Source organism: Bubalus kerabau, chromosome 1, assembly GCF_029407905.1.
Source record: "Bubalus kerabau isolate K-KA32 ecotype Philippines breed swamp buffalo chromosome 1, PCC_UOA_SB_1v2, whole genome shotgun sequence".
NCBI classification, from domain to species: domain Eukaryota; kingdom Metazoa; phylum Chordata; class Mammalia; order Artiodactyla; family Bovidae; genus Bubalus; species Bubalus kerabau.
Genome location: NC_073624.1, coordinates 278511382 through 278535110, shown reverse-complemented (window position 1 = coordinate 278535110; position 23729 = coordinate 278511382). Strand labels below are relative to the sequence as shown.

Below are 23729 nucleotides of genomic sequence, written 5' to 3'. Positions count from 1 at the left end.
GCAACCCATCTGCTAAACGCTTTGATGAGATGAGTGAGATTGGATGTGTCTGGTTATATGATATTACTGTTAATCTTTCAGATGGGATAATGGTATTACGATCATATTTTTCCACAGTGTCCTTATCATTTAGATACATAATGAAATGGTTATAGACAAAAATACATGCCCTCTGAGATTTGCTCCAAAATTCTAGAGGAGTGAGATGACAGTGGAGCACAGGGGAAACAAGGGTGACCTTGAGCTGATGAGTGCCGTAGCTGAATCATGGATATTGGGAACCAGTGTGGGGGGGAGGAATTTATGCTATTCTCAGAACTTTAGGGTGCATTTTAAATTTTCCAGAGGGGGAGAAAAAGAGCAAGGATGACAGACGAATGATTAATTTTAGAAGACTTCTCATCTAAGGAAAATGCGAGTGTAGTCTCTGATACAAGACATTTGTTTGCAAAATTCTTGACATGTGCGTCTGCATCTGCCAGTCACACTGCTAAATCACAGGAAGCGATTGAGAGAAACAGCAAACTTTCAGCGCCAGTAGGAAAACAGGACATCACTGGAAAACGAACATCACAACTTAGTAGGTACGTGTTTTCAACCACACAAAGCAATGCCTCTTTAATCCTCAGTGAGTGGTAAGAAAGGGGTAACTTTAGAAATGGAACAGTAATGTAAGATAATTTACCCCTTCATGAATCACACTTTTACAGAAGAACTACATATTCTAAGAAATACTAGGATGCGGGACGAAGAAACTAAGGCTGTTGTGTTTCAGCCTCCTTTAATAATGAAGGTTCACCTTCAAATACGGCATCATGATAAAGCATTTCTCATTACCTTAACATTATACTGAGAATGAGAGTTCATATAATCAAAAAGCAGCTGGTAATTCTTGAACTGATGATCCCATTCGGTGCGTTCCGTGTAGCGAAAATCGTCTCCCAGCGGGGCCAGGACCACCGTGGTACGGAAGAGCTTTGACTTCTTTCGGTACTGGTCCAGAAGCATCTCGGCCCTGCAAAAGGAGAAGGAGCACCACTAACACCAGCGGGGCCACTCGCTACGAAGCCGCAGAAAAACAGAGCGTCATGCGTTCTGCCTGTGTTCTCGCTTGGCGCGATTTACGAGGCAGATTATTCTAAACTACTACACTGATTTTTACTATCCCTCTAAAATATTGATAAACTCTTATCAGAGGGAAAACCCCATAGCTTTTCCATGGAATATCCTTAGAGAAATAAAGGCATATGACAGCTTTGGCATAAATTCCTGAGGGCATCAGTGCCCTCCCAAAGTTTAGCCACAGAGACTGACTGCCAGATAGCCTGTGCCGTAAAATAATTCAGTCCAAGAAGATAGATTTCTCATCTACATGAACTCTGACTTGCTTTGACTTAATATCCCTTTCTCTAACTTAATCTAAAATTGCCTAATTAAAAAAAATAAAATTGCCTAATTAAACATAAAATTATTTTGAATGAAGCCAATTATAGAACCGTATTTCCTTTTCTAAAGGAAGAAAACCAACTTAGTCAACTTCTTCCATCAATAATCTGAGTGTCTCTCACAGTGTCCTTCATACTGATCAACAGATATAGCTAAGGAACGGCATGAGCTATTCTGGTTTCTCTCTCTCTGGGCCCTAACCCATGACTCAAAAGGACAGCTAAATACAACGTGCTGATAGGCTTCTGTATTTCATTTTCTTACACTGTCTAGAAAACCTTTTGGGAGACGCTGAATGGGGGCCCCGTTTGAGAAAGCCTGGGAACACAAAGTAAGAGGAAGAGCTTCTGAAAGTGAAATTAAACAAGCAGATGAACCCTGAGGAGTTCTCCATGTTTCTAGTGCCAAAGCTTAAAAAACAGTGATAGATGACAAATATGGTTTTTTATTCAGTATTCCAATTTTCACTTCAAGGATTATCCAGAAGTAGATTCTAATTCACGATATAAAAATTTATGAAGAAATCTCAAAGAACATCAACGATGGAAGGAGGCATTTTACAGAAACTATGAAAAAACACTGAACTAAATTTAGAATCTCATATGCTCTTTTTATATTGATGGTCTCTGAAATTGTTCTGCAAATATTAAATTAGCAAAAATGTAATAACTTGGTGAGTAAAATATAACCATAATATTCTTACTTAACATATAATACCTAGTTTCCTGAGATTACCGTTCAATATAGAACTTAATTTTTACTAGTAATTTACTAATATTCCATATTTCCCAAAAAACAATTTTAAATTATTACTTATAATTATAAAGCACACATACAATGAGATTAATCACACAGGAAGATGTATAAGACCTAAGGAAACAAGAGGAAAAATATGTACATGAATCACAGATATAAGATAAAGTATAAATGAGCATCCAGCTAGATCCTCCAGGCAAGTAGCACAAAAACGCATCCCAAGGCTCACTACTAGATACACCATGCTCTGCATGTATATGTGTGAAACACAGAAGAGGAAAGCAAGCACAGACTCTGATGAAGTGCCTTTTCTACACAGCATCCATCCCGACTCCCAGGCTGTTGCTCAGGAAGTGTCAGCGCTGGGAAAGCCAAGGGGCCACACTGCCAAGCTGGTCGGGAGTGGACACTCGTTACACACGGCAACCTGTGACAGGTGCCTCGGCCACATCACAGGTACAGGTGCGCAGCTGCAATCGCTCTGCACTTACTCTACCAGGGAGGAAAGGGCAACTTGACTGGAACAGACGTCACATCACCTGACATGTAAACCATGACCATACGTAAAACACACGGTGAGTGAGTATCGGCTGCCCAGCCGTGTCCAACTCTTTGTGACCCCATGGACTGTAGCCCACCAGGTTCCTCTGTCCATGGAATTCTCCAGGCAAGAGTACTGGAGTCGTTAGCCATTCCCTTCTCCATGGGATCTTCCTGACCTAAGGATTGAACTCCAGTCTCCTGCATTGCAGGCAGATTCTTTACCATCTGAGCCACCAGAGAAGCCCAAATTATATGGTACTAGATCTAAAACCCAATTTGATAAAGAATGGAGTTTCTTTGTCTTCAAAGTAGAGAAACCTGATAAACTAAGCATAGTGAACGTATCACCTGTGCATGATAGTTAAAAATCATTTGCTTTAGGGTGTTAAAAAAGCCAGTGCCATTAAACTGGAATGCCCATGTTTGATCTCTGAACATCACAAGGAAGGTGATATCTGCATGGGAAATAACCCGCAGAACCAAGACTTCAAGACTTATAAGCTAAACAACAACAAAAAATCTATGTAAGCATTATACGGTTCATTCATCTGTATGTCCCTGGTGCCTGGAAGCCCCTTTCAGAATCACTGGAACTGACTGAACACAAGGTGTGTTCTGAGGGGGGTTGGGGAGGGGGCCGGTAGTCTTGGAAGGGTTCCAGGACCATCAACAGGATTGCGCAGAATAGCTCTCAGGCACTCTCAGCCACACCCAAGAAAGAAAAAGAGGGGCCTCGCACCATCTGTGGGTGCACGGGGATTCCCCGAGCTAGCCTGCAAGAAGTCTCCCGGAGCCCCTGACCACTGGAATAAGAGGAGGCGTGCAAACCCCACTTAGCGGCCAACAGCTACGTGTTCTCCAGAGAAGGCAGGCAAGGCTCCCCCGGACCTGACCAAGCCACCGCCACCCCCTCCCTCTGCGCCTCTGCGGCAACTGCACTGGATTATCCGCTTCTGTCCAAGCAGCCTGACCCCAGCAGGCTGACCCGAGCCTGACCCGAGCAGGCTGTCCAGGGTCTTCACCGCTCCAGGAACCAAAAAAGAAACCAAATAGATCCCGAATCTTGGGATACTTTTTTTTCAAAACAACTATAAAAGCCAGATTTTGATATACATAAAGGATCCACGACGTTAAGAAGACGGCCATGCTGAGATACTTTTATGCCTGCCACAGTGAGAGGCTCACACTGCAATATTTCCTTTATCGCCACAACGGCTCAATCAGTGCAAGGAGACCCAAATCATACCTTCATCCTCACACACACTTTTTTAAAAATAGATTTTATTGAGCACAGAGCAACAATCTTACTTTATTTAAAAGGCTATATTATTTTTCTAGCAGAGTTTGTCTTATATTACAACACAGTATTTTATTTTAGTGTATTACATACCATTAATTTTACAGTGAAGAAATTAAACTTTTAAAAGCACCAGAATTAGAAGTATAGGTAGCTTGATTTAATGAGATGCTTCCATCTTTAGGACAGTTTTCTTCTAAGAAAAAATAAGTAATTCATTTCCTGATTTTTAGTTAACAATTTTTAAGAATAAATATTCCTAATTAAAGTTTTCGGTAAGTCAAAAACTTCAGAAAGATGCAAAGACATGTATTCATCAGAGCTGGGCAGTGTTCACGATTACTGAGATTGTTATTAAGGGAACAGATAATTACGCTCTTTATGTGATCCATTTCAATAAACATGTTTTTGCAATTGGGTTGCTTCTCTTACCAATGTATACCATAGAGACTATAAGTTTTATTATCAACAAAAGTATATGAAATCAATCAAACACAGTAGGAGGCTTTTATAATAAAGGCAAAGGAGATCATAGTAACAGTGTATAATAGGTTATCCACTGTACACTGATCTACTATTGTTCACTTTCCATTAAGTTATAACACAGAAGGCAAAAACAGGCAAGGCTTTGGCAATTTTCAGCTGCTTTAAATCTCGTTTGAATGAATGCCTTGAGTAAGGATAATATTGGCTACCAAAGACCATTTATATAACTCTTCAGCAACAAGCCACTAATACTTACTTGTTCAAGATGCTGACTTATAAAATGCATATTTTCATACCTGTTCTGGAGATTTCCAGGATATATTGTTTCTGGGGGGACTCCCCAGGGACAACCGTATCTGCCTCCAGGAAGCCGTTTAAAATCAAACTGGCAGCATATTTTAGGATCAGGTCCACAAGTGTGGGGGATGTCGTAGCTGTAGAAGGGCATCATATGGCAAAAAATGTCTGTGACAGATCCCAGATCTACAACAAACAGCGACAGACAGACCTGTGTAAATTTACAGGTTTCATCCCCAAACTTTCAAAACGCCACTGCTTTACACATACACAGTGCAAGCTCCATCCTAAAGCAACAACCCCTCTAACTACTAATACACACACCGCAGCAGCATTCTACGGCCACCAGCCAGAAGGACGACACTTGTATCTCAGTGTCTGCATACATCTTCTGTCTAAACTTAACTGAAACAGAAAGGCCCCATCCTAAAGCAGCATCTGCTGACCTGGAAGGATATAAATGAGCAGAAGTTACAGCCAGCTCATCCAAAGTTACGGCCACCCCTGGCTGCCAGCGCCTGCCACATCTGCGCCTGCCTCGGGGAGCAGGGACTCTGAGAGGGACCATTAGCTGCAGAGGCCAGGTGTGAAGAAGACACGAAGGCAGCAAAACGGGGGACTGGGAGAATAAGAGAAGGAGAGGGAAGGGCTTGTGAAAATACTGGGGAAATACTCGTCTTCAGTGACAAGAAATAAGTGCACTCAGCAGAGTTTGTGCTGCTGCTGCTGCTAAGTCACTTCAGTCGTGTCCGACTCTGTGCGACCCCACAGATGGCAGCCCACCAGGCTCCCCCGTCCCTGGAATTCTCCAGGCAAGAACACTGGAGTGGGTTGCCATTTCCTTCTCCAATGCACGAAAGTGAAAAGTGAAAGTGAAGTTGCTCAGTCGTGTCCGACTCCCAGCGACCCCATGGACTGCAGCCCACCAGGCCCCTCCGTACATGGGATTCTCCAGGCAAGAGTGCTGGAGTGGGGTGCCATTGCCTTCTCCGCAGCAGAGTTTGTAGAGGGCCCCTTACCAGTGAAGGGCCAGTCTGACTGTTCTCCTTGGAGGCAGAGGAAAAGTAAAAATAATTTTCAAAAGCAAAGAGAAGAAGAATCAAAACAAAGCAAACAATAAAGATACAGAAAACGAGTACTGCTTCCCAACACAGAACTGTTTTTAATTGAAACCTCAATGCCAGTATGTCCTGGCATCACTGCCCTTGAGAGGTAAGACGCCTCCCACAAAGTAAGACTGGAGGGCTTTAACAAGAGTTAAAAAATGGCCATTTTTTGTTTTTTAATTCTGACCTGTAAATATCTCTTCCTCTCTACAAACAGATCTCCAATTCTCAGCAATGTATTGCTTTTATAATACAGACAGACAACAAGAAAAAACAAATAAGCACCATATACCTTTAAAAAATTTGAAAACAACTGCTTCATTAACAACCAGAACAAACAAAGAAGTTCACCTTAATTCCAAAACATCATTTTCAAGCAACATATCCAAAGACATCGGGTAGGTCCACCATACTATTTAGCAGCTCATTTACACATTTCAATTTATCTGCTGCATTTGGTGGTGTTAGTCTTTTATCAAATTAAGACTATAATTTTACAGGCAACGATGTTTTCTATAGTTCTTCTTAGCATAGTATTAAGTGCATAAAAGTATTAATTTTATGCCAACTGATATTTATAAGCAATTTGAATGTAAGCAATAATTTAAGTAGGGCTTCCTCAAATAAATGATCCCTTTTCTACAAAAATTAATATGCTCCTAAGCATCTGATAAAATTATATAGGATGCAACCCCCCAGAAGCTCTTGTTTGCCCTACAGGTTCAGTTTTCCAGGATAATAAGTTATATAGTTAATTTGTTTCCTTTTGAAAAAACAACAGTGCCCGTGAGAAAGATACTGTCTAAATCTACAGATGATGCTCCTAAGACACTTAACGAGGGTCTAGATTACCCAGAGAACAAGTATGATGTAATGCAGTGATGGCTGAACAGTCTTAATAATGAAATCCTTTTTCAGATGACATTTTACTGACAACTTGGTACAGCTGGCAGCAGATGCTAGAGGTCAGGGGGCCTAGGCCTCGGAAGAGCACAGAACTGGGTTTAGATCCAGGCTTCGTACCTATCACCTGTATGAGATTTGGCAAAGGGCCTCCACTTTTCACCATTTAAGAGGTCCTATAATAACAGAACCTAACTTAGCAATAATTACAAAGGTTCAATGAGAGAGTGAATATAAAGCATGTAACACAATGCATGTCCCATAATAAGGACTCACTAAGTAAAAATATGTAAGCAGACAATGGCCTGGGGGTGGGAAAGGCAGAGGCCTCTCGGGAGGGTCGAATCTTGTCACCCCTCCTCCAGCACAGAGCTGGAGGCGTACATCCGCGGATCCCCTGGGTACCAAGAACAGTGTGAAAACAAGTGACAAAGGAAACAGGACGGCTGTTCCAGGAGGGCAAGAGGAAGGTTTTAAAAGGCAATTCTAACTAGCTACAGAGACAGGAGAGGCAGAAGGAAGGAACACTGGCGGGGATTCCCCAGAAACTCAGTGGTAAAGGGTCAGCCGGCTGCGCAGGAGACGCAGCAGAGCCCCGGGTTCCATCCCTGGGTCGGGAAGATCCCCTGGAGAAGGAAATGGCAATGCACACCTGGACTCTTGCCTGGAAAATTCCACAGACAGAGGAGTCCAAAGAGCCACAGTCCCTGGGGTCGCAAAAAAGTCGGACATGACTTAGCAACTAAACAAACATCAGTTCTAATGCAATCAACTTTGTGGTAAAATGGGTACATTTAAAAATAGAATCAAATGAAAGCATTAGTTGCAAAAGACTAATTTCTTATTTTGTTTACTTCCTTTAGGCTTAAAAGAATCTACCATGTTCTATAGATAAAAATTTTTACCAATGCTTAAAAGACTCCTGACACGATTATATTGAAAAAATAATTATGTATATCTTTAAGCAACCTGATTCTCAAGAAAGACACGTTGAATAAAACCCATAACAGCAAGAGGTCATAACCCCTGTGAAATAATATCTAGGTCAAGTAAGATCTACTTTCATCTAACCCTACATACCCCAATTTTGTCTCCAAAAAAACTCCAGTGTTTTATGCAATGCAAAATGTTTTTTAACTGCATAATGAACTCTCTGAATAAGCATGTGAGAAAATCCAGCACGTTTTAGAAGATAAGCCATTGTTGGTGAATGTCCAAACGGGTCGATAGCCCAACCAGACCGAGGTTTCACTCCTGTTGATAAAGAGAATAAGTGTTATTTTTTTAATTGATAAATGAAAAAGAAGAAGTCACAACACATTCAGACCCACCCGAGCTCCCTGGTCTCCTGGATTCCAAGATAAAGGGCTGCCCAGAGCACCCTTAGTGAGACTCCCTGCAAGACCCCCGAGAGAAGGACTCTGCCCCGGCCGTCCTCCCAGGCAGGGTGACTCACACTGGAAGTGAATCAGCTGGAGCTAAAGTGAGCACTCTGTCATCTGATAGATACTGGAAAGCTGCTGCAGTCAGTGGAGCCCGAGAAACACACAGGACCAAGCCACTGCCCTCTAGGAGCTAACAGTCCTGTCCTCTGTGGAGCTGCAAAAGCCTGCAACTTGTTCTTATACAACACAGAAAACTAATCTAAGTCATTTCAACTTCTACTCTCCAATCCCAACATTAAGGGATTTTAGGCTCTCTTTTTATACCGTACAATAGTGCTAAATCATCACATAACACAGTAGCAGAACTGGCCAAAATAACTATGCTGTTATGTCCTTATAAATCTTAAGACATTCTGATGCTGGTACTTGCTATCAAGAAGGAATCAATAGAATTTTTCACACCTGACTCACACCAATTCTGGTAAAGGACTAAAGATACACCTCAATTTCACAGAGGATAACATATGAAAAATCAACATAATAAACGCACAGGTTAGAATTAATGAAATAAGATTATTCATTGGGCAGTATGCAAATATTTATTCAGGATTCTCAAAGAAGGCTTCTATATGCTACCTATACATAGACATAAGTAATCTAACCGTGCATTTTTTTCACTCAAACATCTATTTAGCATTTTCCATACACAGACTGGTTCCAAACAGGAAAAGGAGTACGTCAAGGCTTTATATTGTCGCCCTGCCTATTTAACTTCTATGCAGAATACATCGTGAGAAACGCTGGGATGGAAGAAGCACAAGCTGGAATCAAGATTGCCAGGAGAAATATCAATAACCTCAGATATGCAGATGACACCACCCTTATGGCAGAAAGTGAAGAGGAACTAAAAAGCCTCTTGATGAAAGTGAAAGTGGAGAGTGAAAAAGTTGGCTTAAAGCTCAACAATTCAGGAAACGAAGATCATGGCATCTGGTCCCATCACTTCCTGGGAAATAGATGGGGAAACAGTGTCAGACTTTATTTTTGGGGGGCTCCAAAATCACTGCAGTTGGTGACTGTAGCCATGAAATTAAAAGACGCTTACTCCTTGGAAGAAAAGTTATGACCAACCTAGATAGCATATTGAAATGCAGAGACATTACTTTGCCAACAAAGGTCCGTCTAGTCAACGCTATGGTTTTTCCAGTGGTCATGTATGGATGTGAAAGTTGGACTGTGAAGAAAGCTGCGTGCCGAAGAATTCATGCTTTTGAACTGGGGTGTTGGAGAAAAGACTCTGATGCTGGGAGGGATTGGGGGCAGGAGGAGAAGGTGACGACAGAGGATGCGATGGCTGGATGGCATCACTGACTCGATGGACGTGAGTCTGAGTGAACTCTGGGAGTTGGTGATGGACAGGGAGGCCTGGCGTGCTGCGATTCATGGGGTCGCAAAGAGTCGGACACAACTGAGCGACTGAACTGAACTGAACTGAAGAAAGGATTACACTGGCTTAGGATTACACAAATGAGTTAATCTTGATCCTGATTATAGCTGTAAAGATTACCATGCAAGGTGTTTACATAGAAAAACAGAAAAGAAAACAGAGAGAACGCTGCAGAACACTGAAGATGAAGCCAGCAAAGCAGACTGAGAAGGAAAAGTTGAACTGTCAGAGAACCAACAGTGTATGTCAAAACTAAAAGAAGTTGCCATATAAAGTTTGCCCATTTCACATATGGGATTTACCTCCAAAAAATTATAAAGAAATCTTGAACCTATTTAGTACTTTGGGTTTTTTTGTAGTAGCATAGGTTTAGCAATTCTGAAACTTTCATGAATTCCAAGACTGAGCAAACTAGTTAGGTAAAGTAGCCAGGTTGTATATTTTGAGAGAAGGAACTGCAAAACAGTTCCTATAAATATGCGAGTAGAATGGACCCTATGGTACTGAGCTGAAATAGGACACAGCGGTACTAACTTATGAATAAATGTACAAATAAACACACAAACATACATATATATTTAAACAAACTATGTGTGTGTGTGTGTGTGTGTGTGTGCGTGTGTGTGCGCACGCACGCACATTTCCTAGCTCACTGCACTAGGAAGGCCTAGATGCAGAAGCACTTCAGCATCAATTAGCTGAACTTTGCTCCTAGATTTTGACCTCTAAATGCTATGCTCTATAATAAACTCAGAGAAACAGCTTATTTCAGGGCTGAGACTGGGAAAGTACAAGATAACCCTAGAACAGATTATTTGGGGCATAAAGTCAAGAAATGGCCAAAGAGTCATGGAAACATATTATATAAAAATAAATCAGGAGATAGCTTGAAGGGGCTTCCATTGGCCAAATGTGGGACAACTGGGGCATCAAGATAAAGAACAGTAGTACTGGACTAGAACCCACTGAATAAAACAAAACCCACAAGCTCACAAATACGAAATAAAAAAGAAACATCTTCCTTTTAGTAAAATGCTAACAAATAATCAGGTCTTCCCTGGTGGCTCAGCAGTAAAGAATCTCCTGCTAATGCAGGAGATGTGGGTTTGACCCCGGGGTCAGGAAGAACCCTTGGAGAAGGAAATGGCAACCCACTCCAGTATTCTCTGCTGGGAAATCCCACGGACAGAGGAGCCTGGCAGACTACAGTCCATGGGGTCCCAAGAGTCAGACAAAGCAACTAAACAACAGCAAAACCAATAGTTACGGAAGGAATGGTGGAGTTAGAAACTCATCAACAGATCCTAAAACTAAAATACTCAAGTTTGATGAGGAATCTTACCTGTTCTCAATGTGTCTCCCACAAAGGGGGGAAAGGTAAAGAACAGAGAAGAAACATAAGCCATGACTGGTCACGGACAGCGCCACCAGCAGGGAACAGAGAGGCGACGAGCACTTCCTGACGAGACGCACTGAGCCCACAGGAAAGAACGGTGGAGACATCCCAGGAAAACAGACAGACCAGAGATCATGAGCTGAAGCTAACGATAAGGGGAAACACTCAAACTGAGAGACGTTTTACAACAGAAGTCTGACCTCCTCAAAAATACCAAGGTTAAGAAACCCAGAGAAAGTCTGAGGGAGTGTTCCAGGTTAAGGAGACAAAAAGACGTGACAACTAGATGTCATACATGACCCTGGGCTGGGAGAGGAAAAACAGTAGCTTTTATTGAAGAACATTACTAAGACAAGTGACGAGGTTTGAATATACTGTGAACTAGATTGTGGTATCATTGCTAAAACTCCTGATTTGACATCTTCTGCTTATCTAAGCAAACATCTCTGTTTCTTAGGAAGTAACACTGAAGGGACAAGATGTCTCCCACTTCCTCTTACATGGTTCAAAAAAACACGCATGTGAATCTAACTACAGTCATCCCTTGCTATCCAAGGGAGACTGCTTCCAGGACGCCTGAAAAAACCAAAATCCTTGGATGTCAAGTTCCTTATATAAAACGGTATTATATTTTCATATAACCTACACACATCCTATTCCATATAGGCATACCTCGGAGATATTGAGGCTTTACTTGCAGACCACTGCCATAAAGAGAATATCACAATAAAATGTTACCCAGTACATATAAAAGTTATGTTTACATAGCCTATTAAGTGTACAAGAGCATTATGTCTAAAAAACTGTACATACTTCAGTTAAAAGAAACTGTATGTAGAGAAAGAGAAGCCCTGCACTGCTGGTGGGAATGTAAGCTGGCATAGTCACTATAGTAAGCACTACAGAAAATTCTCGAAAAATCAAAGAGAACTACCATATGACCCAGCGACTCCACACCTGGGAATTAATCTAAAGAAAACAAAAACACTAATTTGAAAAGATACACAGACCCCCACATTCACAGCAGCATTATTTACAGTAGTCAAGATACAGAAGCAACCTAAGTGTCCATAAGTGGATCGGTGGACATATATACATACCCACACATGTACATATACACACATACATATGTGTATGTATACATACAAATATACAACAGAACCCTATTCAGGCATATAAAAGAACATTTTTGACAACATTTACCAGGCTTGAGGCAATTTGCCCTATGAAGTAGTCAGACAGAAAAAGATAAACAATGTATGATTTCACTGACATGTGTAAGCTAGAAAACAAATGAACAACAAAACAGAAATAGAGCCACAGACACAGAGAATAAACAGGTGGTTTCCGGAAGGGAGGAGACTGGCAAGAAGAAAGAAATAGGTGAGGGAGATTAACAGGCACAAAATTCCAGCTGCAAAATAAGTCCTGTGATTCCATATTTGAAATGTATGGAAATACAGAGTCACAATGTTGTATATCAGGAACATATGTTGTAGATCAATTATACTTCAAAAGCAGCAAACTCAAAGAGATCAGATCTGTGGTCACCAAAGGTGGGAGTGGGAGAAGAAGGAACTGAATGAGGTGGTCACAGGTACACGCTTCCAGTTACAAGATAAACAAGCACTAGGAATGCGATGCTGCTGCTCAGTTATGCCCGGTCGTTTGCAACCTGAGGGACTGCCGTGCACCAGGCGCCTCTATCTTGCGCTCTCTCCCGCGTTTGCTCAAATTCGCGCCCATCGAGTCAGTGATGCTGCCTGACCATCTCATCTCTGCTGCCCCTTTCCTTTTGCCTTCCGTCTTTCCCAGGATCAGGTCTTTTCCAATGAGTCGGCTTCCTTTGCGGCTCAGTTGTAAAGAACTCGCCTAGCAGTGCAGGAGATGCGGGTTCAGTCCCTGGTTCAGGAAGATCCCCTGGAGAAGGAAATGGCTACCCACTCCAGTATTCTCGCCTGGGAAATCCCATGGACAGAGGAGCCTGGTGGGCTAGAGTCCATGGGATTGCAAAGAGTTCGACACGACTGAGCGACTTCACTTCTTCATATATTGTCCAGAATAACAAGGGCAGAATAAGCTTACAAACAAGAGTAAAATCCAACATGAAAAGTTACAGTGATGTCTGAGATTTTATCACCACCAGTGATCTTTTTCAATCAAAATCACCTGATACACAGGATAGAGCAACCTAGCTGCAACAGATTAAAGAATCCCTGGGGTGTAATGACAGAGAAAAGAGTGAATTTTTAAAAACTGATATGAAAGGAGGTGAAAGCTACACAGAGACTTAGAGGGAAATCCAGTATCCCGCCAGGATTTTTCTTGGTATAAGTAAATATTTTTAAAAGGGGGTTAAGTGACAAATTTATGGGAAAATGCGTATAAGAAAAATCCAAAATTTAAAAAGAGGGCGTATGTGCCAATAAAACCAGGAAAGATTTTGTGTTTTCATGTAAGAATAAGATTGTTAAAATATATAAAAGTAAAAGCAAGAAAAGTTACAGGAAATAATCATTAAAAAGAGTAAAACATACCACTTAAGTGATGGCAAATCTAATAGACTTAAAATCAAAACATGAGCAATATGAATAACATAATTAATAAAATTGGATCATTTCAAATACAATATTAGAACTTAAGATGAGTCAGAGACAACAGTTACAAAATGCATATTTTAGGCAAAAGATAACCTTAAAAACTCAAATTTAAAGTTTCTAATGGTCGGTTTTATACAATAAAATGTATAAAAACAGAAATTAACAACCAAAGACTAAATAATTTTAAAGTGAAGTGGAGTGAAATGAAGTCACTCAGTCATGTCTGACTCTTTGCAACCCCATGGACTGTAGCGTACCAGGTTCCTCCATCCATGGGATTTTCCAGGCAAGAGTGCTGGAGTGGGGTGCCATTTCCTTCTCCAGAGGATCTTCCCAACCCAGGGATCGAACCTGGGTCTCCCGCATTGTAGGCAGATGCTTCACCATCTGAGCCATCAGGGAACTATAATTAGTTATTTAAAATTATTTAAACAATCATTTATTATTAATTAATACTTATTAATAAATATTTATTAATTAAAATTATTTAAATAATTATTTTAATTTAAAAAGTATCCCCAAATCAAATGTAAAAACAGTGTCCAAAACAAGCTGCTCCAAACTGTTTAGCAAACAAAACTGAGAACACTACACGTATTCTCACTACAGTCAAAGCTACAATAAGGAAATTAATATTCTCAAATGTGTTCATTAAACTCTACTCTTAGGTAAAAATCCAAAAAAATGAAAACTTTTGTCCTCACAAAAGCTTACACAAACGTGCACAGCAGCATCACCCAGAGCAGCTAAAAAGGAGAGCAATCTAAATGCCCATTAGCTGAAGGTGGAAAACAATGGATAAACAAATATGGTATATCCATACAGCAGGATATTATTCAGTCATTAAAAAGGAATAAACCCCTGATACATGCTATGGATAAACCATGAAAGCATTATGCCAGGTAAAAACGCTAGTCCCAAAAGGCCACGTTGTATGATGCCATTCATGTGAAATGTCCAGACCAGTCAAATCTGCGTGTGTGTGTGTGTGTGTGTGTGTGTGTGTGTGTGTTCCACTAAGGAGACTAGTGGTCACCTGAGCCTAGGACACAGAAGGAAGGAGTCAGAAAGGGGTGTGACTATCAGTGAAGCAGAGGGTCCTCCTGGGGACGCTGATGACGTTCTGAAACAGATGGTGGTCGCGGCTGCACAACGCTGTGACACCACCAGCACTCCCGCGCCCTTTGCCCTTTGCCCTTTGCCGGGAGGGTTTCACGGGAGCAAATGACAGTCACTCACAGGACAGCAAGGAAAACGTCCATGCTGAGCACACGAAGGCAGACCCAAAGCGGCAGCCCTGAAACCAGTGGAAACGGGCTGCAGTGAGAGCCACGCAGAGCGCTCGGCTGCAGGGGAAGCTCGGGGGTGAGGGAACTTTCTAGAATGATGAAAACGGGCTTACGTGGGTATATACGTCTGTCAGAACTCTACAGTTACGACTTATATGTTGCACTACATGTCAATTACACATCCATAAAGAAAAAATCTACAAAATCCACTTACTGGAGTCTTTACAAAATTCTCTCGATGGAAAAAGTTTCAATTCCCTGGAAGACTATAAAAAGGCACCTGGAACAGTTCTTTGCTCAAAAAAAAAACAAAAAGTTTTGGGAAAACGGAATTATAAAGTTGCCTGAAAAATGGCAGAAGGTAGTGGAATAAAATGGTGAATACTTTGTTCAATAAAGTTCCTGATGGGGGGAAAAAAAGTGTCTTTTATTTTTACTTAAAAACTGAAGGAAACGTTTGGCCAACTCCGTATTCAAGAAAAGTGACACTAAGTAGGGGGTCCCTAAGTCCACCCAGAGACTTCTTTATTTAAGAAAACTTATAGCACCCAACATAAAGTCAAACTCACAGCTATGATTTATTATAGTGAAAAGATACAAAGAAAAATGAGCAGAAACAAAAGGCACACAGGGCAGAGCCCACAGAAACCAGGCCCAGGCTTCTAAGAGCTCTCCCTCTGCCAGATTACCCAGATGGAGTCAACTACTGCACCAGGGAATGCGGACAACACCGAACGGCGGTCAGCCAAACCGCTCACTAGAGACTGTACCCAGGCCTTTCACTGGAGTCTGGACATGTGGGTACTCACTGTCTAGTTCATAATATGATTCAACTCCCAGAAGGAAAACAAGTGTTTAACATATGCTACATTGGGTTTACAAGCAGTTTAAACACAGTGAGTTACTCATCGTTGAAGAATTCAATACCTCAGACACCCACCAAAGAACAACTCTGCTAGCAAGACCTTTCTAAGGATAGCAACATCTGACCTGCCATTCTAACTCTTTTCAGTACAGGTATGTTATCCGCAACTTACTCTACGAGAATCACAACAATAATAACATGGAAAGAGAAAAAAGTAAAGCAAATGTGTCAAAATGTTAATAACCGGTGAGTGTGATTGGGGGCTTTATGGGAGTTCTTTGTAGTACTCTTAGAATGCTTATATTTGAAATTATTCCAAAATAAAAAGTCAATATTAACGGGGTGGGAAGGTGTCATTTCTAACAGAATAATTTTAAAAAATTTTTAAATAATAAAATATAAATAATTTCAATTGCAAATGTATATTTACTATAAACTACAGAATTGTACTGAAAAATATGTGAACACAATTACACACATGCTGTTTGCTGATGTTTTAGTCATCGAGTCTTTTGTGAGCCCATGGACTGTACCCTGCCAGACTCCTCTGTCCACGGGATTTCCCAGGCAAGAGTACTGGAGTACGCTGCCATTTCCTACTTCAGGGGATCTTCCTGTCCCAGGGATCGAGCCCACATCTCCTGTATTGGCAGGCAGATTTTTTACTACTGAGCCACCAGGGAAGCCCCATTTACCATGATGCACAATGCAAATATCATATATCACAAAGACTTCAATTAGTCCCATGTTCTTATGAGTTGTATGAACTGATTTTATCAGTTCAGGATCCTCTTCCCCTTACAGGACCCATTCACCTGGTTCAAGTGGGGCTGACCCTGCCTCAAATCTCTCTTTCCTTGAGACCATTTGCATCAAACTAACCAGGTCTCAGTGATTTCAGCTCCTATAGCTATGGCCACAAAAAACTGACTCGGAAATAACCATCTAACCCAAAGCGGGCCAGTTAGGTAAGGTATTAATTGCAGACTCCTCCTGTTGGGCTAGGAAGACCAGAGTCCTGGCTGTCTCCGGCTATCACACTCCCCAGGAGGAGATGCAAGAGTGAGCAGGCCCAAGAGACAGCACCCAGGCAGCACAGTCCAAGTCCTCTGGGCCCAGTCTGCCCTGGCGCTGCCCCATCTCTGGCAATTAGGTGTTTGCCTTTTATGATCAAGAGTCTTCACTAATATATGATTAAAATTCCAGTGGGATATTTTTAGGAGAAAATACTAAAATTAATAAACAAAATTGATAAAATAGGTGAAACAAGGTAGATGATCCTTAAAGTGACCACGTTATACCTATATAACAGAGTTTATGATCCAAAAGACATAAATCAACGAAAAATAAATTATTCAATAATAATCAGTCCTAGAAAAATTAATTATTAAAAAAATAAAAGACCCCATCTCACCTTTCCCAAAATGAACTGCCCAAAGTAGTCCACATGAGCTACCAGGGCTTACCTGAGAGCTCAGCTGATAAAGAATCTGCCTGCAACGCAGGAGACCCTGATTCGATTCCTGGGTCGGGAAGACCCCCTGGAGAAGGGACAGGCTACCCACTCCAGTATTTTTGGGCTTCCCTGGTGGCTCAGATAGTAAAGAATCTGCCTGCAACATGGGAGACCTGGGTTCGACCCCTGGATTAGGAAGATCCCCTGGCAGGGGGCATGGCAGCCCACTCCAGTGTTCTTGCCTGGAGAATCCCCATGGACAGAGGAGCCTGGCGGGCCATAGTCCATGGGGTCGCAAAGAGTCAGACACGACTGAGCGACGAAGCACAGCACAGCACAGTCCGCACGGAAGAGAAAGACACCCATACGTACCTAGATTCTTCTCCAGCCACTGATGTCCTTCAATTAGTTGGTCAATTATGGCAAAATAATGTGCACCAGCTTCATCAGGCATTACCCAGCCACCTGTCACAATTTCAAACTGACCATTTTCTAGCAAACTAGGGAGAAAATAACATAAGAATTTACATTAACATATATAAGAAAAGTTGAAATAAAAAAGTAAGACATCATAAACATTAGGTATAGCCTTTAAATGTAACCGGTATTTACACTAATTAAAAAAAAAACACACAGTGCGTGAATTTCCACTTTGGGACACTGGTGATGAAGCATGCATGGCACAGTATCTGAGGTGACTTGTCCTAAAGACAAAGCCACACAGGTGACTCTGGGAGATCTATTTCATAAAGGATATGCTCTCCCACACAGCTTCCTGAAGTCAGCAGCCACATCTCATTCATTTCTGGATGTTGCTGAGCACCTAGCAAAGTGCTTTACTCAGAGTGTATGCTTGAGGAGTGTCTACTGGTGGACAGTCATTTTAAGCACAGCATTTGTTTTATCATACTTACTTTAGTACTTCTGACATTAATAAGTTAATCATGCAAACTACAAAAGTAATGATAATAAAGGTAAATCTAATCGTAACACATGCTTCTGGGAACACAGAAGACATTATAGAGCACCCTGCTCCGGAGTCAGTTATAACATAGGCTATAAAGTTTATCTTTCATTATTGAGTGAAAAGCTCTAACATTATCATCATCTGTTCATTGGGTTCTCCTCTACATAACACCATACAAAGTGTTACATCTTTCTCAGAGAAAGAAAAACATAATCAACTAATAAAAAATCTGAAAAACGACATGAGGAAGTATAAATGTCAAGAACTTTAGCAAACATCTTAACTGCCACAGACTTCTGAATTTGTGACAAGGTGGTTTTGAAAATGCTGTAAAATTTCAGAAGGAAAAGCAGTTTTAATAAGGATAAACATCACTGAACACCTATAACTTAACAGCCAAGTATCAAGCCAAATTTAACTAAAACAGACCAGAAGCATAAAGAATAATTTTATACAAGGCATATAACACAAGCTACAGCATTAACAAAACATCTGATTTTTTCAAACACAGAACCAATGACAGAATGGATAAGGACACAATTTCTAAAAGTGAATGAATGAATGATTTCCTTGTGTAAAATGAAAAGGTATTAATTACATCTGTGTCACCATGGGGATCACCAACTAATGCAATCTCCCACGGAGAATATGATGGTTCATTACTGTATCTAAAGAAACCCAGTCAAACCTCAGCTTCTCACAGGCCCACATCAGAACTTACAAGAAAGAAGATGGGCATTCCTAACAACTGTATCTCTTTAAGAACACAACGAAACCCAAGGCGATTTTGTCCCACTTTTCCTGCCAACAGGACTTCATTTAAGGTTCCTTCTTCCTCTTCTCTTTCTGTTGATTGCCTGCTTTAGCCACACTCTAGAGGCCACGGCAGCCCCAGACCCTTATACCTATGGCCAGTACTTGGAAGCCTGAGATGTCAGAAAAGATTTGGAGTTTAATCTCTAGCCACCTTAGCTCAGTATTTCAGTAAACAGATCTTTGGGAAAACATCACAAATAAACTGGCAAAAACAAATTCTGTGCTTCTCCTGAACAGAGAATAGAAACTATAAAGTAACTAATCTGAATACTATTAAGATTAAATGGGAAAAAAAAAAAATCACTCAGACAATGGAATTTTTCATCTATTTCTGCCAGTTTTATTTTGCTACATATTTCCTGAACCATAGGCATAAATAGGCTCCAAGAAACAGCCAACCCAGCAAATAATCATGCATATTAAATTTCTTCAACTCCATTTGTAAATACTTTACCCCTTCCCCTCCCCATGATGTCTAAGATACTACTGAGATTAGAGATTGAATTCTTATCTGTACACAGTGATTATTTTAAAGACTATCCCATCTGTAATACAGGGGAGGCATGAAAGTCCCTGCTCATTTAACTGCTTTTCATCATTTTCTTATCTATTTTCTCCTGTCTTTCCTTTCTCAGCTCAAATAAACCCACCCACAGAAGCCTCCAGGATACCCATCCTTCCTCGTCCTACCAACCGCTACAACATCAGCTCCAGGACAGAAGGGACCAGGACGTGCTGCTGTGTTCACTTCTCCAGGCCAGCACCGAGAAACTCACTTGGCATATAATGGGCACTCTGCTGCTAGATGAATAGGGAATCCATGAATGAGATTCTCAGTTTAAAATCAGTATTAACATAAAGTCTTTGATTGGCTGAAGTGCAAAGACATAGGCAAATAAATTGGACAGGGAAGGGTCAGCTAAAAAGGGGTGAAAAATGCAGGTATGAAGTGACGCAATCTGGAACATGGCTTATGTATGAGAAATGAACGAGGAAGGAGAGAGAGGAGACGCTTGAGGAAGCATCAGCGGGAATCAAGAAACGCCTGAAATAAGAGCGAGCACTAAAGCACGTATGACATGGGACTGGATTCCAGGTGTCTCATAGACTGGTGCTGCTCACACAGCGCAGCTCAGCTGAGAAGGGAGTCATTTTACAATTTACAATGTGATACATATAAATTTGGATAAGGCTATTTGATGTGACAATGAGGCAGTCAAAAGAAACTAACAAAAAAGAAAACTAAGTTTAGGGGAAAAGGCCAATATACAGATTACATCTTGAAGAAACAGCACAAAGAGGAAATAGAAAAGGATAGGGAATTTGGAGAAAACAGTCAAAGGAGAGTTAAGGAACAAGTAGAAGGAAAGTGTAAGAGGAAACTGAGGCAATAAGAAATGTAAGAGATAAAAATAAATCTGCGACTATATCCTGAAACCACCTAGGAGAGAGTCATCAAGAGCAACCCGCACCTCTGCTTGGTAAAAGGCATTTTTACAGCTTAAAAAGCTACCATATAACTGCAACTTAGAAACAGACACATCAGTGGGTCAGAATATAAAGTTGAGAAATAAATTTTACAAATATTTATATTATTAAAATAGCTATTAAAGTAACTGGGGAAGCATGGATTACAGTTGGTTTTTCAAATCTTCAGAGTGATTGGAAACAAGCTCGTAAGAAAGCCAAGATGCTCTGTCATGGAAGACAAAGAGCTGACGTGCAGTGGCTCAAACAGATTTTTAACAAAAGCTACACGAGGCGCTCACAAGAGGCGTCAGTGCTGTCATAACAGCAAGCCAGGAAGAACACAGGCTTTGGCTTTTCTCAGCACAGTTTCTCTAACCCGTGGAACAGAATGGGAGAGGACAGACAGCATGATTTAAGACGGACACCTGGCCAGACAACCAGGTTAGTGAGTACCATTTCACTCTCTAGTCCACACATAGGAATGCTGAAAACCGGATTATAAACCAGACAGTCTCACAGGTAGGAAGGCCAGGCTTCATATAATATACTCACTGTGTTAAGCAGAACTGCCACTTGACCAGTTTAAAAACAAGGCGCATGCACACATGAGAACCGCAGCAGCGCACAGGCGCGCCATGTGCAGCCCGGCTCCCAGGACACATGCGGTAGGCACTTAGGGAGCATCCGAGGAACGACAGACAAAATGGTCCAAATCAACACGCAAACACAGCCCTAATGCAGCACAGCGGCCGTCAGCGTCATGTAGTGACGGGGACAAAACGCAGTCCTGACAGTCTCGCAGAAATGACGCTCCAGGAACTAACCAGGAAAAATATTTATAGGCAATCGCAGAAAGGCCATGCTATCCTACAAAAAGCACCATATTTAAAACTGCCATTGTTATGAAACAAAATAAAGTTAAGACAGACTGCAAGCTGTACATTTGACACTTTTATAATTTTTTAAAATCAAGTAATGGGAAACAGAGAAGAAGCTACTTAGAGCAAATACAGGTGTTCCCAAGTAATATTTCCATTCACTTAGCACTCAACAAGCATGAATTGAGCCATTTCCCTGCAACTGTCAGGGCAGTACAGCAACAAGGACCTACTGTACGGCACAGGGAAACACATATCTCACAATAGCCTGAAATGAAGAAGAATCTGAAGAAGCATATACGTATTCACACAGAGACACGCGTAACTGAACACATATCTCACAACAGCCTGAAACGAAGAAGAATCTGAAGAAGCATATACGTATTCACACAGACACACGCGTAACTGAACACATATCTCACAACAGCCTGAAACGAAGAAGAATCTGAAGAAGCATATATGTATTCACACAGACACACGCGTAACTGAACACATATCTCACAATAGCCTGAAATGAAGAAGAATCTGAAGAAGCATATACGTATTCACACAGACACACGCGTAACTGACCCACTGCTATACACCTGGAACAACACAACACTGCAAACCAACGATGCTCCAACAAGAGGTGCTTTCTGAAAAGCGAGCAAGCAAGCAAGCTCCTTGCACTGCTTTTAGGAGAGCGATGCCTACTGTTCTAGTGATAAACTTAAAGGATGAAGAAACTGTAAACAAAGTCACCCAGATCTAACTCCCCAATAACAGCCACTATCATCACTTTGAAAAAAAACAAGGAAAAGCAAAATCAAAAATGCTGCGCTGACCTCATAGGGTCTTATTGTTTAATTTCTGCCAAGACACTGTCTGGTTTCTGGTTAATTTTTTGCATGAATGCCCTTCCTAACATTTCCTAATAAACAAGAGATCTAGAAACAAATGAAAAGACAAGGAAAGAGACAGAGACAAAGGAGTACGTACATGCAGCAAGTCCAGAAAATAGGAAGCCAGGCACTAACTTTCACAATTAACAACACCCTTATTTTACTTTTTGAAATAGCTGATCTGTAAGCCACTATGCACTTCTCTGTTTCTACAATTTCTCTGCTTGAAAGCTTGATATAAAAAGCTTTAGAAGATACTGATCAAAAGTAAGCTGAGCATCTCTGTCAAGCTCATTGTGCTGTGAAGAGTGAATCTACTCGCCAAGCACAGGAAGCGGCAAGCCCTTTTCTCTGAGAGCCCCTCTCCCCCGTGTAGACACATCACACATTCAGACTTTGGTCACACACAGAAGGACAGACGCCAAGAGCTTTCGTCCCCAAACGGGGACACTGTTACAGATAACTTAGTAGCAAACAATGCATCATTTTGTCAGCATCAAAGAATCACAAATTAATTTCACATGATAAAAAGAGTTGAATTTGTAATCATACATCTAGGGAAATATGAAATAACACATGATGATACACAGGGATTCATTCTTAAATAAAAAACTAGTTAAATGGAAAATTTAAAAAGATGGAGGCTCCCAATGAATCAATTAATAATTTAAAAACATTTGCTCATCAGATTATCTGATTTATATGCCTTTCATGAGGAATATCTAATAAGAGAGTAAAAATAAGTTTTCTCTTAAAACTCCTCAGATAATAAATCGGGAGACTTCCCGTATTCTTCTGAGTATTGTAGACGCCCATCTTCAGAGGATACACGAGGGACAAACAGCCAGTGAGCCGTCTGTCCTCACCTCCTCCTCACGTCACGCCAACCATATCCTGTCTCTGAGTTTGCAGTCTATGCTCTGTCTGTCTGGAGGAGCCTCTCCCAATATTTGCCTCACTGGCTCGTAATGCATCCATTAGGAGCCTCTCTGGCCAACACACACTCCACCCAAACCCCACCTAAATTGTTATCTTGCATAAAATCCAAAAGCTTTTTTCATGGCACTTTTCACAAAATTTAATAACACATTTTCATGTTCACGGTCTTTGTCCTCCAGCAGACTACCAGCTCACGAAGGCAGGAATCATATCTGTTTTGCTAACTATTTAAATCTTGGTGTTCCTATTAGAAAAGAATACCAACAACCCCAAAGAAATGCAAACAAAAAATATGAAGCAGATATTTCAGAAATAACTAGCTGCTAAAAATGAAAAGACGTTTAATGTCACTCATGAGGAAATGCAAATTAAAACTTCAATGAGATCAAAAAGTTGTACAACACACTGTGATGTCAAGGATGTTTAGAAAAAGGTATTGTTACTTAAGACTAGCAATAACTATCAAATTTTAAAATGCATATATACTTTTATCTATGCTCATTAAA

At 41.0% G+C, this 23729-nt stretch overlaps 1 protein-coding gene across 1 annotated transcript in view; it reads right to left on the bottom strand.

The window, feature by feature from the left end:
* MAN2A1 (mannosidase alpha class 2A member 1) overlaps positions 1-23729 on the bottom strand; it is a 208106-nt gene that overhangs the window by 106722 nt on the left and 77655 nt on the right. The window contains exons 5-8 of the mRNA XM_055565880.1: positions 17645-17772; positions 7915-8088; positions 4825-5011; positions 838-1015 (exon numbers count right to left, since the gene is read on the bottom strand). Of these exons, the coding sequence (XP_055421855.1) occupies positions 838-1015; positions 4825-5011; positions 7915-8088; positions 17645-17772 (667 nt within the window). The remainder of the gene's footprint in view (positions 1-837; positions 1016-4824; positions 5012-7914; positions 8089-17644; positions 17773-23729) is intronic.